General features: G+C 38.8%; 1 protein-coding gene and 1 non-coding gene across 2 annotated transcripts; one reads left to right on the top strand and one right to left on the bottom strand.

The window, feature by feature from the left end:
• Positions 1–2,271: 2,271 nt before the first annotated feature.
• On the bottom strand, positions 2,272–16,795 carry C9H11orf97 (chromosome 9 C11orf97 homolog). Its single transcript, XM_027951387.2, has 4 exons — positions 16,663–16,795; positions 10,633–10,737; positions 2,875–3,041; positions 2,272–2,442 (listed from the first exon to the last, which is right to left on the bottom strand). Exons 1-4 carry the CDS (start codon positions 16,793–16,795, stop codon positions 2,272–2,274), a joined length of 576 nt encoding a protein of 191 aa, XP_027807188.2.
• LOC114105093 (small nucleolar RNA SNORA51) lies at positions 14,310–14,439 on the top strand. Its single transcript, XR_003584945.1, has one exon. It is a non-coding gene; the product is annotated as a small nucleolar RNA SNORA51 (small nucleolar RNA).
• Positions 16,796–17,177: the final 382 nt, after the last annotated feature.

Genomic DNA, 17,177 nt, shown 5'->3' with positions numbered 1-17,177 from the left:
TGGTTTGTTTGTTTGTTATATGATATAGGATAAGAAGGAAATGATCAAAGTAAATTAATGAAGTCTGTTAGTGAGATAAAAAGCACAATAGTTTGGGGTTCTAATTCAGGATGTTTCCAAAAACATGCTTTAGAATTACAACTGGGTGATCATGACTCTAAATTTAAACTTTAAATGATGTGTATTAGATGTTGGAAGAGTCACAACTGTTATGATCACGTTGCTCATGAGAAAGGGGAAAAAAGCATAAGAGGAAAAGAAAGTGACAGTAAGTTTTAGTTGAATTTTCTAAATGAAACATGGGAGTTCCTGGACATATTGAAACCCTCAAAGTGTCATTTCCAAGCTGTGTATAAAATATATACAACTTTTCATAATTCACACACTGAAGACAATAGTTTTCCCTTGCCCCTCCTCCATTGTTTGCCTGAGAAAATCATATGCTTTTGTGGAGGGGGAACATGTATATGGGTTTCCAGCAAAAAGATCCTGAACATAAAGTAGACATTCAACATACATTTTCTTTTTCTTTTTTTTCCAATGTACATTTTCTGGTTTTCATTGGTCATTCTGGTGACAAATAGCAATTGAGAACCTACTGTGCCAGGTACCATGCTAAGAGCCAAAGACACAGTGGTGAGGAGACACAGTCCCAGTCTTTGTGGATCTCTTGATTACAGGCAATTGTCTGTGGAATGTTTCATATAAATTTCTCTGCATAGCTCTTTTTTTTTGATTGATAATGAGAAATGTCTGATTCTTAGTTATCTGTATGATTGACGTAATTGGACCAGTTGTGACTGTCTCATAGACAGTAGCAGTAGATATCATCATATGGCAGAGATGAAATTAAACCTGTCAGAAACAATTACATCTGATCTTTGTAATGGCTAGATATGGGCTAGGGAGAGATGGCCAAGGCTGCTAGGAAAGTAGCATGAATAAGTGGCAACAAGTACAGGAAGGAGCCAGGAACACTTCTCTCCTAAATTGTACAGATGAAAGCAATACAATTATGGTCCAAATGTAACACATTTTTGTTATTTGACTCCAGTTGATGAATTGGATAATTATTAGACGTATATGTCTTCAGATAAAGGTAATTTATTCTTCAGTCTTATAATATGCATTTTGGAAACTATCCATCTTTAAAATAAGTAGCTTTGTGAGTTTTCTTGGAATGATGAATTTGCCCACTATAAATGGGACCTGACATATTGAGTGGAAAGTTGAGATAAATAGCCCCTGATAGACAAGTGACCCAGATTAGGCTTGAACCAACCATTACTCCAGGACAATGATATCTTTGTGGATCCTGAGTGCAGTTGACTCCCAGATTTCTCACTCTGCCTTTCCAGAGCCCAGGCTCTGTGCCTATTTAACACAACCCTATGACTAATTCGGCCCTTCTTGCCTGGTGACTAGATTCTTTACCATGACTCATGGTCTGGTGGTTAAGGGTATAGTCTTGAAAGCTGGATGGATACAGGTTTAGTTTGGGCTCCACGGCTTCCAACACATGGGCTCTTAGGTAATGTCATGTCTCTATGCCTCAGTTTTCTTCCCTAGAAGAGAGATTATAATTCTCAACTTGTGTAATCATGGGGTTCTATAACTATGTAAAACATGTATTGCCATGCTTGGCCCATGCAAATAATGGCTACTTTATTATTAAACCCAATTTAATAATAAAGTAGTTTAAACCCATTACTGGCTCCTGCTTGCTACACAAATCCCCTTAGTAACACTTTTTTTTTTTTTAAACAGTGTGGTTCAGTTTCTTAGTGTCTGTGTTTTCCTTTATTGAATTCATATCCCAGAGGTTGCATCCCTGGCCTCCTGCTCTCTGGCACTTCTGCATTCCCATTTCACTCAGGTTTAATAGACACACTAGCTCCTGGGGAGTGTCTGGCTCAAGGCTATAGCAGTGTCCAGTGGCTGAAAGCCTGGCCTCTGAAAACAGGCCACCTGGTTCATATCCCAGCACTTCTACTGACTAGCTGAGTGGCACTGGGTAAATTATTCTACCTCTCTGATCCTGTTTCCTCAATTGTTAAATAAATCATAACTATTTCCTGTGATTGTTGTAAACAGGAAATATATATTATATATGTTAAGAATCTAGAATAAACAGTGCTATTTAACATTTGCAATTATGATTTATATCCTGGACAAATGTATCCTTGGCTTTTACCTATTTCTTTCCTTTTCCCCAGGTCACCTCCAGGCTGTAGACTGATCTTCAGGACTCATATACCCAGCTGCATGTCTCTACATTATCTGGACACTGTGCTCCCATGTCAAGCCCTCTGCCTTTCCCACATTCTGCCACAATTGTTCCTGGCAAACATTGGCTATGACAGTGAGGGAAACAGCAATAATTTGCTTAAAGTTTCTGTTTGTTGAGGAATAGTTCACTGGACCCAGGCTGGTGGCTGCTACCTGGAAAAGGTGAAACTAAAGGAGCCAAGCAAAATAGTTGCCTTGTTCTTCCTTAATCCCTCATCTCCCTTGTTCTTCCTTAATCCCTCATCTCCCTTCCCTCATTTCCACTGGTAAACAGAGACCATCCATCCAGAAGAAAAGACAGAGCAAAATTCCTCCTCTCTGAAGCTGACTATGTGCTAGAAAGTCTTCTGTGGATAGGAAATTGAGGAGGAAAAAAAAAAAAAAGTCAGCAGTGTAAGTCTGAGTAGAAACTTCTATTGTATCCCTGGGGGGACATTGGTTAACTGAACTGTTACCATTTTGAGTTCTTCAATGATGGAACAGGGCAAAACAATAAGTAACTATAGAGAAAGACAGGGGCAGGTTGAGTTTTGATTGAGATCTTTAAACAAAGTATATACCACTGGTTTGTAAACTGCGCAGTACCCTTAGGGTGTCTGTGGAAGTCAAGGGTGTCAGAGTCTTACTTCTCAGTCCTCCATGCCTTGAATAGTATTTGGCTTGTGGCAGTAAACTGTTTCTGCTAGGCAGTCCCGGCTTCAAGCACCCCATAGGGAGATTCCTTTTAATGCTCCAGATCCCTTCCAGGACCACTGTCAATATTTTCAAAAGCAAGATGATGATCATTAGCATATTCTCTTTTTAACACAAGTGTTTCTAAAGTATTTACTTGATGATTATTTATTTTTAGTTATTTGGGTGTAAGTTTTTGATTTAATTAATCAAACTCCCCAAGGTCTTTATTCCATTTCATGCATTCAGTTATCCCCCATGCAACTAAATCTCTATAATGCCCTTTTGTAATTTATCTTACACCTAAACAAATATATGAAAAGTCAGAATAGGGTTTTTTTTAAGTGTCTTGTGGATATACATGATGGTGAGATTCACAGTGGTATATGCATATATGTATATAGGAAAGTTAGGTTAGATTCATTCCTCTGTTCTTCCCTTATCTTGTCCCTTCTCCCTCCCCTCTTAGTCCCCTTCATTTAGTCCACCGTCTTCCTTCTATTTTGATGGAGTCCCCTCCCTGCCCTTATTTTGAACTAGCTTCTGCATGTCAGAGTAGAGGGAAGGGAACAGGGGAGGGAGGAGGAGAGAGAAAGCAGGTAATCCTGAATTATAGCAAATTATATTCTATACTTTCAAAATTATGTCAAAATGAATCCTAATGCTATGTATAGTTATAAAGAAACAGTAAAAAAAATTCCGAACAAGTCAGAATAGGAACTTGTATAACAAAACACAGAAAGAGCAGGAATAAAAGTTAACACATAGAGTGTATTCAGTCAGCCTTATCTGATTCTTTTTTAATTCCTGCAGCAGGTTAGAAATATTTCTACAGATAAGAAAAAAAAAAAACACATTAATTTATCCAATAGATGGAAGAATCTTCTAAAAACTATAAACTAGATGTTGTTTAATTTCCCATTTGAAAGAAGTAACAACAAAATCACCAGATCCTACGTTTTTTAAAAAAATATACATATATTTAGTTGTAGGCATACATAATGCCTTTATTTTATTTATTTATTTTTTTAATTTTTTATTGTTGGCTGTTCAAAACATTACATAGTTCTTGATATATCATATTTCACAATTTGATTCAAGTGGGTTATGAGCTCCCATTTTTACCCCATATACAGATTGCAGAATCACATCAGTTACACATCCATTGATTTACATATTGCCATACTAGTGGCCTTTATTTTATTTATTTATTTTTATGTGGTGCTGAGGATTGAACCCAATGCCTCACATGTGCTAGGCAAGCACTCCAACCACTGAGCACAACCCAGCCCAGATCCTACATTTAAAACAACCATAGCAAAGTACTTGGAAAGTGATGTGTACACATTGGTACATGGCAAATTATAGGTCTTAAATCCTGGCACTATTCAGTAAGTTCTAGTAATGATTTGCACTGGGCTATCCTCTGTATCTGTTATGGTTTGGATCTGGAATGTTCCTCAACGGCTTGGTTCATAATGTATCAATGTCCAGAGGTCAGACTTGCCTAGTAGGTCACTGGGGGAGTGCCCTTGGGAACTATTATACCTTGTCCCACGCAACTCATCCCCCTGCTTCCTGGCTGCCAGGAGGTGAGCAGCTATCCTCCACCACAATGTTCTGCCTCACCTCAGTTTCAGAGCAATGGAGCCAGTAGGCCATGGACTCAGAAGTCTAAAATAGCCCAAAATAAACCTTTTCTCCTTTAAGTTGTTTGTATCAGGTATTTTGGTCTTAGTGACAAAAAAGCTGACTGACACAATATCCTACAATCACTTCTTTAAGTTTTGAGAGTCAATTAAAAAGCATTATGTGGACTTTAACTGTGCAGAAAACCACAATCCAAGTTAAGTAAGTTTCTGAATTCTGGTTCATTGCCATAAGTTGTTTTTCTGATTTCTGAGCCTACATTTTTTTTTTTTTTAGTTATGGGTGAACACAATATCTTTGTTTTATTTTTATGTGGCACTGAGGATTGAACCCAGTGCCTCATGCATACTGGCCAAGTACTCTTCCTCTGAGCTACAGTCCCAGCCCTGAGCCTATAAATTTTAATGCTGAATTCTCCTCATGGATCCAGAGCTGCCTACTGGCATCCTCAATGACACTCAATCCTTCCCCAAGTGATTTTGTACCCAGTGATGACTAGGAGTACAGTCTTTGGGTTTAGAGGACAGCAAGATTTTAGTGTCAGTTCTCCCACCTCCAATTATGTGATTCTGGGCAAATTATTAATCCATATGTCTCAATTTCCTTTCTTTTGGTACTGGGGATTGAACTCAGGGGCACTCGACTACTGAGCTACATCCCTATCCCTATTTTGTATTTTATTTAGAGACAGAGTCTCACTGAGTTGCTCAGTGCCTCACTTTTGATGAGGCTGGCTTTGAACTCTTGATCCTCCTGCCTCAGCCTCCTGGGCCACTGGGATTACAGGTGTATACTACTGCACCCGGCCCTTATTTATTTATTTGTGTATTTATTTATTTACTTTGTACTTGGGATTGAACTTAGGGGCACTCAACCACTGAGCCACACCTTCAGCCTATTTTGTATTTTACAGGCATTAGCTGTTTATTTATTCTTAATGAGGATAATAATATCTTCCTTGAAGGAATATTGTAGGATGTGGGAAAGGCAGGCATAAAGTGATCAGTACTTAATAAATGGTTGCTATTATTTTTACAGGGAAATGATTTTATTGTTCAAGCATGAGCTTATTAGGTTCACTTATAGCAGGAAATCACTGGCTGACTCATTGAGCTGAGCATCAATTCTTGCCTCTCTCAAGCTATCTATCAAGATTAGCTTCCTTCTTCCAGGGCCTTCAGAGAAGACTCCACATTCTCTGTCAAGATCCTATATTAACTTAAATCTCCTCTGCCATTCAAGCCAGTTTCCTCATCTGTGTTGTCTAGAAATAGGAAAGAGCTATAATCCCCAGCCCCTGGTAATAGACTCAAATTCAGGTAACCACCAACATTTATTAAATACCTACTTGTGTATGACTTCCTGTAAGAGACCAGGGAAATAAATTTAGATTCATCTATATACTGTGGGAAGATCTGGCAAATGGAAAGTAGCTTAAAATCAGAAAGCAGATTTATGCTAAACAAGCACATCAAATGAAGTAAAGAATTTAGAGATTGGGAATTTAGTAGGGCTCTTTCCAGTGGAATCACAAGAATAGCTGAAGCTTATAATCAATAGTGAAAATATAAATGCAGATGCTAAGAAATTCATTAAAACCCTCAAAACAAAATATAGTTATACATAAGAATTTACTGTCCTGAGGGATAGAGGTTACTGGGAAAAAAATACTACTACTTTTATTTGGTCTGATGTTTGGGTGAGGAATTTCAGAAGGCAATATAGTCACTTGGGGAAAAAAGAAGCCTATTAAGAATCACAGATGGCTGGCCAGGTGACACATGCCTTTAATCCCAGCAGCTCGGGAGGCTGAGGCAGGAAGATCAAGAGTTCAAAGTCGCCTCTGCAAAGGTGTGGTACTAGTGAGACCCTGTCTCTAAATAAAATATAAAATAGGGTTGGGATGTGGCTCAGTGGTCGAGTGCCCCTGTGTTAATTTCCCAATACCAAAAAAAAAAAAAAAGAATCACAGATGCCCTTTGAGGCAACCGCTTCTCTTATTAGAAACTGAACTCCTCAGCTCTGAGCATGTGCATTTCAGGAGGTGGAAGAAAGACACAGCAGGTCCTGCAAGACCTCTGTGCTGGCATCGTGGCCTGAAAAAGAAATGGGCAGCAAGGGAGAAATGAAGAATAAGAAATTGAGTCCTTTTCCTAGAACCTTCCAGAGATTCTTCTTTCTTCCCTCTCATGCACCCAACCCCTTATACCTGGACACCTTAAGTGTGTTTTTATTCTAACTTTAAAAATTATGAAACTATGCTTATGCCAAAAATTCTTGTCAGTGGGACCTAGCCTGGCCTCACAGGAAAAGTAAATTCACCCTTTAAAAATATTTTTTGTTCCTGTTAGCTCTCTCTGGACTGTGAATAATGAGCCTGAGAACTTAAAAAGCCAGTTTAGAGTCATATCTTCTATACTTCCCTTATATGAACATATTCAGAGACTTGACCAAAGGAAGAAAAATGCAAGTAATTTTAATTTGTGTTCAGTGACTCCTAGGCTCCACAATTACCCTTGTATATTATAGATGCATGAAAACACTTTTGTTGAATGAAATAATTAATATCCAACTGGTTTACCCTTGCTCAAACAACATTTTGCACTTTCTAAATTTGTACTAAGCGCAGTAAATAAACAAGACTCAAAGTTAATTTATCACGTATTAAGGCACAAAAAGACAAATATTAATGGACTTGGAAGTACACTTTGAAATTCATTGCAAAAAGAAATATTCTATAAGAGGAAAACTTTGATTGAGCTTCATTTATCAAATTTTCATGGCTAATATAACTTCTGCAGGTTTCAATTAGAAAGATAAAAAAGCCTTTGCTACATGAAAATATTGTTAACATATTAACTTCTTTTTACAAAGTCTTCCATAGAAGTTTGTGGAAACCAAAAGCTAAGTTTTCTCTTTTTAAAAAGTGGGGAGGGGAAATCTTCAGGGAATCACTAAGTTATGAATAATCACATTAGCTTCATTCTTCTTTATCCAACTGACTAGAAGGTATGATGAGGAAAGTGCATTTCTATTTTTCAGGATGATGCGAAACTTTATAATAGGTCCAGGCTCTCTGCCTATAATAGGTCTGATAGGAATTGGCAAACCTCTGGAAGCACAGGTTTGAACCTGAAGGCTAAACTGAAACAACCTAGAGAAGAATGGCAATTTACCTTCCCTCCCTCCCTCCCTCCCTCCCTCTCTCCCTTCCTTCTTTCTTTCCTTTCTTCCTTTCTTTCTTAAGATGACTCTATACTGCTAATAAAATTGTAGTTTCAATTTTTATTCCTCTCTGAAAACACAGTTTTATGCTTTAAAGGAAGACAGAATAACCCAATGGCTGACAGCAAGTTCTGCAGCTTCTGACAAGCCTGTGTTCAAGGACCAGCTATTCCACTTGCCAACTGTGTGACACAAGGTAAATCATGTATCCTTATGAACATCAGCTTCCAGATAAGCAAAATATGAATAAAAGTGTTGTTTCACTAATAAAAAGAGATAATTTGTAAAACAAAACAATAACAAAAAAGTCTGATACATGCAGAAGATACTTCTATAAATGATGGGAATTATTATTATCACCATTATCACTACCATAATCATCACCCTTCACCCCAGCATCCTGTGCTTCTCACTGTGCCCACAAATCTCTGCATCAGGAGCCTAGTGGGAATCAAAAGTCCAGAGAAGGGAAGCCTTAGAGTCCTGGCTACATACTTTTACCTGTTGAGGCATAAGGGTTGCAAATTGGAGACCAGCGTGGGCAAATTAGTAAGACCTTACCTCAAAATAACAATAAAAGGCTGGATGTTGTAGTTCAGTGATAGGATGCTGAGGTTGTCTTTGAACTCTTGATCCTCCTGCCTCAGCCTCCCGAGTCACTGGGATTACAGGCGTGTGCCACAACACCTGGCCAAATGTACTTATTCTTTTTTTTTCTAACCTGCATTTCATTTATTTATTTTTATGTGGTACTGAGGATTGAAACCAGTGCCTCACATGTGCTAGGCAAGTGCTCAACAACTGAGCTACAACCCCAACCCAAATTTACTTATTCTTTTAAAAAAAAAAATCTTTATTTTATTTATTTATTTATGTGGTGCGGAGGATCAAACCCAGTGCCTCACGCATGCAAGGCAAGTGCTCAACCATTGAGCTACAACCCCAGTCCCCCAAATGTATTTATTCTTGATATCCATAAATAGCAGTTATAAGAGCCACTGAAGTCCCTAAAAGTTTCATGCAGAATTCTGGGTGTGTGCGACAAGATGTGTCTTCCAGGAAGAAAAGCCATAGCTGTTATCAGGTATTGAAAGAGGGCATGTCACTGCAATGGCCAGATGGTCAAGTGACTGGCTCAGGGCTAGAGAGTGTGGCACCCTCCCTGGGTACTTGTTCTGTGTTCTGGCCAAGGATGTAGGGCTTCTAGCCCTTTTAAAAATTTATGTTTCTTTTCAATAAGTAGAACCTTTAAAACCTAAGCTTAAGGATCTATTCTTAGTTTTGAATGTTTTATAGGCTAACATAATACCTCCATGCAACTCCTGATAGATGTTATAAAAATGCAGCCCAAAAAGTCTTCATTTGTATGAACAATATTTGGAAAAAGGGCTTAGAAAAATGAATTTTTATAAATCAAACTATATTTTCTGTAAACCTAGATGGCCTCATAATAAAGCACATCCAATAAGAATAAGATAACAGTCAACTAGTGTACAAATTAACTTTGTAGGTAGTCTTTGAAAACAAGATAAATCTAAAATATAATGTAGATTTTGAAAAATTAACCAGGGAGGAAATAATACATCTATGCTGCATTCACAGTAGAAATATTGTAGGTCATTCTGCATCCATTCACAAATGTCAAACTTTATATTCATTCATAGAATTAAAACTTCCTGAAACCATTGTAAGAGCAAATGTGGCCATTACATAGGTCTCTACTTCTGTAAGAATGGACAATAAAAGAAGGTCCCAAAGATGTTTCTATAGCTGGTTTAGAAACATAAAATGAGCCTATGCACGATGAAGTCTGAAATGGTAGGCTTCTGGACCTATAGCATCTGCTCTTAGGAATCCTGAGGGAATTGGGCCCCATCTGCAGGTTCAACAATTGTCCTAAAAAACATCAAGTTTTCTGAGCATGGGAGTCCTATCTTACAGTTCTTTTATTTTTATTTTTATTTTCCTAGCAATTGCTGGTACCCTACAGCATCACAATAAAAACCTGAGCATGGAATATGTATCTACTCACTGAGAAGGAGCCATGGAATGCAAAGTACTGGCAGTTTCAAAATAACATTTGTGGGCTAAGGTCCTGGGTTCAATAACAAGTACCAAAAAAAAAAAAAAAAAAGCATAAATTCTTGGGCTTATAGAGCATATCTATCCTCACATGAGCCATCAATGAGATGTTTTTGTGTCCAGACCATGTAAATACACACCTGTATTCGTGGCACAAAAACCCTTGAATGTTTTGACCTATTTGAGTGAACCAGAATTCTGCTGAGTCAAAGGTTGGAAAAATGGGGTCTCTAGACCCACAGTATCAACCTCATGTGGGAAGTTGGTAGAAAAAAAAATTGTTGGGCCCTATCTCAGACCTGTTGAGCCAGATCTCTTAGGTATGGGGACCAGAAGTCTACCTTTAATAAGTTCTCAAGTAATTCTGAGATAATCTAAAGTTTGGGAATTACTGTTATTGGTTATACCTGTGTTGATAAGACAGAAGATGTCATTGTGGTTTTCAAGCATTTGGGGAAAAATGCACTTCTCATTAAGTAGAAATAACTTCACCAAACATTGGGACAGCAAAGAAGTACATACCAGTACATTTTTTTCTAAACACAAAAGGTTTATTTGAACATCAGAAAAGTAATTATAGAGTAGTTTAAAAATTTCCCAAGAACCTATTTTCTTTTTGGTAGTTATAGTTTTGTAATAAATATAATAATCACCCTCTCATCAAATAGGCAATTTAATTTTCACTTCACAAATATACTTTGTTACTGAGATTACCTGAAGGTGGATTTTTAATGTGGCATTCATCTCTCTTAATATAAAGTTCTTCTTCCAGCACTTCCTTAATTCTCTTATGTGGCTCACAATATAAAAATTTCTTCCCTATAAAGGAATTGACAAAATTGATTAGTTATCATAATTCTTCCTAACCTTCTAGCCATTTCATCTACATGAATAATTTTTTAATATAAAGACCCATTCCATACAAATATCAGAAATTTGCCCTGCAGGCTCTCTCTCAGAGTGATCTCTCCATTGTAACTTTGTTCTTTGGGGACTTCACACTTTCATGTAATTCTGAACTTGTGGGATATTTTAGGTACATCCTTTGGATATTATGAAGAAGTATGTGGGATTTCTCATTCATTTCAAGAAACCTTTCACTCAATTTAGTCAATAGATTCTTACTAAAGACCTTCTATGCCAGGGCTGAGAGCAATGGATAAAATAGATGTGTGCATGGACCTTGAAAACCAGATGCAGAATGTAGAACAACCTCAGCATTTTAAATTTATAATTATATATTTATATGTATATATATATATATATATATATATATATATATATATGACAGCAGAATGCATTACAATTTGTTACACATATAAAGCACAATTTTTCATATCTCTGGTTGTATACAAAGATCATTATTATACGAAGTACAGGTATGAAAACAGGAATTGGTGTGAACATACTTATATACAACCAGAGATATGAAAAATTATCATCACATTCCACCATCATTTCTAACCCCCTGCCCTCTCCCTTCCCCTCCAACCCCTCTGCCCTATCTAGAGTTCATCTATTCCTACCATGTTCCCTCTCCCTATCCTACTGTGAATCAGCCTCTTTATTGAATTTATAATTTTAAAAGATTAAACCTCTATCATTCTTACCTCTCTGTAGTAGCAACCACTGATGGACATGTGACTTTTTTCTGTCCTCTAAATCTAGCTCTATAGGTCATTTTTACTACTCCAGTCCAGGACTGATATTTGTTCTTTCACCCCGGAGGATAGAACTCTAGGGAACAAAACAGCTCTGTGCTCTGCCCCGCCTCTCTCCAATCTCTTCATCAGCCTCTCTGTGTAGTTCTCTGAGCTCCAGCCAAGTCGCCCTTCTGTGCATTCTCACCTTTGTACCTGTTCTCTTCTCTTCCTGAATTGCCTTTCTCCTGATTTTTTTTCCTGCATAACTTCTACTCAAATTGTAAATCACATCTTTAATATCAGTTCCTCAGGGCAACTTTCCTTGACTCCACAAGCTAGAAATATTTTTTTCCTCATACTCTCCTCCTTTTTTCTTTCCTTTAAATGCAGTTTCATTTCATTTACATGCAAATATGTGTGTAGGTGTTAGTCTTCTCTCCACCTCCTCCTCCTCCTCCTCCTCCTCCTCCTCCTCCTCCTCTTCCTCCTCCTCCTCCTCTTCTTCTTCTTCTTCTTCTTTTCTCTCTCTCTCTCTCTCTCTCTCTCTCTCTCTCTCTCTCTCTCTGTTTTTATACTGGAGATTAAATGGGAGGGGGCACTCTATCACTTGGCTATATTCCCAGACCTTTTTTATTTTGAGACAGGGACTTACTGCTGAGGTTGGCCTCAAACTGTCATCCTCCTGCTGCAGTCTCCTAAGTCACTGGGATTACAGGTGTATACCACCATACCTGGCTGATATCTGTCTTCTTAACCAGACTATTGAACACCATAAGGGTAGGGATATTGTCTCTTCAGTTTATCAGAGTCCTAGAAGAGGACTTGGCATATAACAAAGGTCTGAGTGATGTATGCTCAGGTAGAACCAACCATCATTAGATTTGATGGAACCCTAAGCAAAGACTATTCTATGTGCCTGCCTGACAACGCAACCTGTGAATGTCAGGAAACATGCTCTTAGGCTTGGTACCCAAGAGCTCAATTTAAGGAGCCACGAAAAACTCAAGCAAACCACTTATTTATTTATTTTTTGCAGAGTGGGGGGTACTGGGAGTTTGAGTACAGGGGCACTTACCAAGCCACACCCCTAGCCCTTATTTTTTAATTTTGAGACAGGGTCATGCTAAGTTACCTAGGGTCTTGCTAAGTTGCTGTGCCTGGCTTTGAACATGCCATCCTCTTGTTTCAGTTGCCCAAGTCGCTGGGATTACAAACATGTGCCAACGTACCTGACTCATTTTATTTAAGATTCAATTTTAAACCTACAAAGATATGGGAGGTGTCTCATCTTTTCCAGACCAACCAGTAATAACACAAGGGAGTTCATTTGACTTGACTACACACTGGCTAAATGGGGGCAAGAGACATGCTGCCGTGACAGTGGCCTGGGTCATTATTGGTCATGGGGACTCAATCACACCCTCAGACACAGACAAGGTAGAGTTAGAGACTCTCAGAGTCTCATTCTTCCTAAAAGTTGGGAGTCATATTAATGAGAGATAAGAGCATTAATTTTGGTTTAAATTTTTTTTTCTGTAGAATCATAATCTTCAGGCAGGAAAGGATTTAATAAACTTGTCTAGAAAAGGAACAAAGTCTATAACAGCTAGTCTATAACAGCAAAGTCTATAATGGGTAGAGTTACCTTCTGTAGGGTGAGATCTTCTGACAAATTTCAGCTTTGTTTTTAAGAAAATTTAGAGGTAATCAGAAAAGGTGATTTAAAGAACAGTGAACATTGAAGAGTAGAAAGGAGCAAGTGTAAGCTATTATCCTCTACAAAGAAAAAGAAGGAAGAAAGGAAGGGAGCAAGGGAGGGAGGAAGAAAGGGAAGGAAGAAATCTACAAACCATAACATAGCAGCTTTATGTTGATCTTTACCAAAATTTTGAGTGAATGGTAAACAAATGGCTTCTGTCTACAGACAGTGAGAAACAGTGACCACTAATTTTTTTTTCCTTCTTTGGTACCAGGTGTTGAACCCAGGGGGTGCTTAACCACTGAACCACATCCCCAGCCCTTTTTATTTTTTTATTTTGAGAGAGGGTCTTGCCAAGTTGCTTAGGGTCTCACTAAGTTGCTGGCTTTGAATTTGTGATCCTCCTGCCTCAGCCTCCCAAGCTGCTGGAATTACAAGTGTTTCCCAAGGTTCTGGTCCCATTAAGTTTTAAGAGGGACTGCTAAGAACAATGTTATTCTAGATTTTCTTTTGGAACAATGTTATTTCATGTAGCAAGTGCTACAATTTATTCAATATTACCATGCTTTAGGCATCTAATACTCATATTGTTTCTCTTCCTCATAATTACCTCTGGGTAAATATAATTATTTCTATTTTATTATTAAGAAAGTACCTGTCTGAAGTTATAAAACTAAAGTACTAAAAACAAAAAGCCAACCTACCTGACTTTTCCATACCTCAAGTTACTAACCTACTAGACTGGGGAGGTAGTTACAATATATCTGCATTTCAACCAGGCGCCTGATAAAGTGGATTTTCCGGAGGGGGAGGCAGAATGCCCACACGTAGGATGCTGATTAACAGATCAAAGGCTTCTTCGAACTGAACAATTTTGATGAGATCACCATCTAATTTGTTGATTTGAATAAAGGAACTAGAATGGCATAAACTTGGGTGAATGGGTAAGTGGTTGAATGACAATTAGGATTCTCAAAGGCTGCTTCTAAAGCTGGAAGAAAATGCAAAAATCCACAGGATGGTATTTAAGGGGATAAATATATGGCCCAGGCCTCCTGATGCTTACCACAAGTCATTCTTACAATGACTATATAGAAAAAGGAGGCAGAGTAAGTCTACCCCATGTACACCTCAGCTCAGGCCCTGTGCCTGGCCTGTGTTGTGAATGGAAAGACATGGTGTGTGTGTGTGTGTGTATAATATATGAATATATACATTTAGATATATGAATATATATACATGGATATATGAATATATATACATGAATAGATATATGAATATATATGAATCAAACCTAATCTAGGAGACTAGAACCTGGGAAAGGGAGAAAGACAAACTAAGGATTGTCATAAACTGCATTTGTTTTACATGTTATTTTGGATCCATTTAATAGAAGTATAGTTCTCTGATCAAAGGAGTTATAGTTCCACCACATTGTATAATCAGATAATACCCACAATACTGGGCTCAGTGATTTAATTAATGGGATAATGTTGGAAGAGACCAGACAGAATGGCAAAAGCACTACAAATTATTATAAAGCTAATTAGTTCTTTGATTCATTTTATGGGTGCTCCAAAGGTTACCTTTATATAATTGAAGGATGTTTGTGGGAAAGGACCACACTTTGTGTATATTTGAGAGCACATCTGTGATTAGAAAGTAGAGGCTATAGAGAGACTAAAGACTTTTCCAGTAATTAAAAACATTTGAAAATTGAAAGAATACGTTGTGTGGTATGAACAGCCCCCTCTCTACTTAGTCTGAGTCCTTGAAAGGAGGTTCTCAGGGAAACTGAGGCAAAACCCTTTGCATGCCTCTACCCTGACTTTGTGAGCTCATGAAAGTTGGTACCTATATGCATTCATTTCCCTATTTCCTGCAACTTGCCCAAAGCCTGGCATTTAATAAAGACTCAGTATATGTTGAATCGATGAATGAATAAATCTACCATTTATTCCTAAAGCCCTAGACTAAAAAATCATTTTGATGCTTTTAAGCATTTTAAACCTTTTAAAGCATTTTAATAGAAAAGTTGCCAGATTTAATTTAAACCAGAGGTAAGGGATCTCTGATACTTAAATACACTGATTTTAATTACTTTAAATAAGGCTTCTGTTTGCTGTTGATAATAATAAAAAGAGGAATGAGGTATCATAGACACCCTTGGGCTGATGCTGAGGGACAGACCCCTTTCCCCAGGAGGCAGTGGTTCAGTGACTGACTCCTTGACAAGATCTCTTGAGAGGAGGGTATGGGTCCACTGAAGCACAAGTGCTAGTAGCTTGAGCCCAGTGCTCCCTTCTGGGATCAGCCAGTTTGAAGGGAGGCTGGAAGTCTTAGGCTACTCCCCAGAGAGGCAATCAAGGAGGCTAGAAACTGCTTGTGTTCCTCTTGGTCCTATTATTTTCATCATCAATCCTTAGCACCTGAAGACCTGTGGGGTGCAATAGGCTGTCAAGTATCTGTAAGTTCATGAAAGAATGTGGGTGAGCACTGAAACCTGGCTAGGACTCCAGTTATAACCATGCTGGATGTAACTGTGGACTGGAACTGTCTTTACATATTTGAACATTGCTTATATGTTGTGGGGTGGGGGCCGCGGGACAGCAGTGTGTTAAAATGTTGCACCATGACATAGGCCTATAATCCCAGAAGCTCAGGTGGCTGAGGCAGGAGGACTGCAAGTTTGAAGAAGCCAGCCTCAGCAATTTAGTGAGACCCTAAGCAACTTAGTGAGACCATGTCTCAGAAAAAAATAAAAAAGGTATAGCGATGTGGTTCAGTGGTTAAGCACCCCTGGGTTCAATCCTCAGTAACCACCCCCCCGCCCCCCCAAAAAAAGTCCTTAACTGAGATTCCAAAAGGATCAGGGAATAATATATGGATTTGGAGTTCAAGAGATGAGAATTAAAACATTTTATGTATTTCTCCAGCACTTATGGATTAATGGTGGCAAGTTACTTCCTCTCCTCTATACCACAATTTCTTAATCTGTATAATGAAGGAATTGTCAAAATGATGTGCATATCCACATACACACATACATGCATATATAAATGTCTACATGTTATATACATGTAAAGGCCTCTCTCTGTGTGTATAATTATATATATACATTTATAATTCTCTTACAGAATAATTCCACTGTCAATCCTTTAAGTCATAGGTGATGCCCACGCTGGGCTTTGGTGTCTTTTGTAAAGGAGGGCTTGGGGAAATGTCCAGGATGCTTTCTATCACAGTGACATCACCTTTGCCTTTGCCAAAACAGCAGCTCCCCACCCCTTCCCGCTCTGACCTTCTCTTCAGCCAGTGCCACTCAGATGTCCTGCAGCTTTCACTCTTTCTCCACACCCATCCACCCCTTGCGACAGAGTCCGCGGCTGCAGCTGAACTCACACTGTTTGTGGGGTTCCTGGGAGACGCCGGGCGCCCTGCACACCAGCCCTGCCAGCTGCCGAGGCTGCTCCCCATCGCAGCCCTCCTCGGGCGTTGCCGCCACGGTCACTACCACGGGCTCCTGCTGCCTCATGCCGCCAGGGGTTTCGCGGTCTGTCGGCTGTCGCCCGGCTTTTTCAGCTCTGCAGTCAGCTGCGTAAACTAGGCGTCTCCGGTTGCCATAGTGACTGCGGATCCTCCCCGCCCTGGATGTTTTTTGCCAGCCCTGGGAGTACCCTTGTGTATTGCCCTGCAAACCAAAGAAGACGTGCAGTTAGAGTTTAAATTCGTTTTTGATCAAAGCGAAGGACCTTCCATTGATCTCTCCTTTCTCACATCAGCTTCTCAAAAGAGGTTTTACAGTTCCCTAATAGGGAAACTGAGATTCAGAAAGACTCAGAAAATTGCCTGAGACCACACAGCTAGGGTGTGGCACAGATGGAATGTCACCTCAGAAAAGTCTGGATCCAAAGTCC

The sequence above is a fragment of the Marmota flaviventris genome, chromosome 9 (assembly GCF_047511675.1).
Source record: "Marmota flaviventris isolate mMarFla1 chromosome 9, mMarFla1.hap1, whole genome shotgun sequence".
Lineage (NCBI taxonomy): Eukaryota > Metazoa > Chordata > Mammalia > Rodentia > Sciuridae > Marmota > Marmota flaviventris.
Note: the sequence above shows the minus strand (reverse complement) of the source record. Positions and strands in the feature narration are given on the sequence as shown.

Coding starts and splice junctions, on each gene's coding strand:
- C9H11orf97 (XM_027951387.2), bottom strand. CDS start 16,795: ATGAGGCAGCAGGAGCCCGTGGTAGTGACCGTGGCGGCAACGCCCGAG. Junction 10,738..16,662: donor CCAGGAACCCCACAAACAGT/GTGAGTTCAGCT, acceptor ATTCCTTTATAG/GGAAGAAATTTTTATATTGT. Junction 2,443..2,874: donor CTTCCACAGACACCCTAAGG/GTACTGCGCAGT, acceptor CACCTTTTCCAG/GTAGCAGCCACCAGCCTGGG.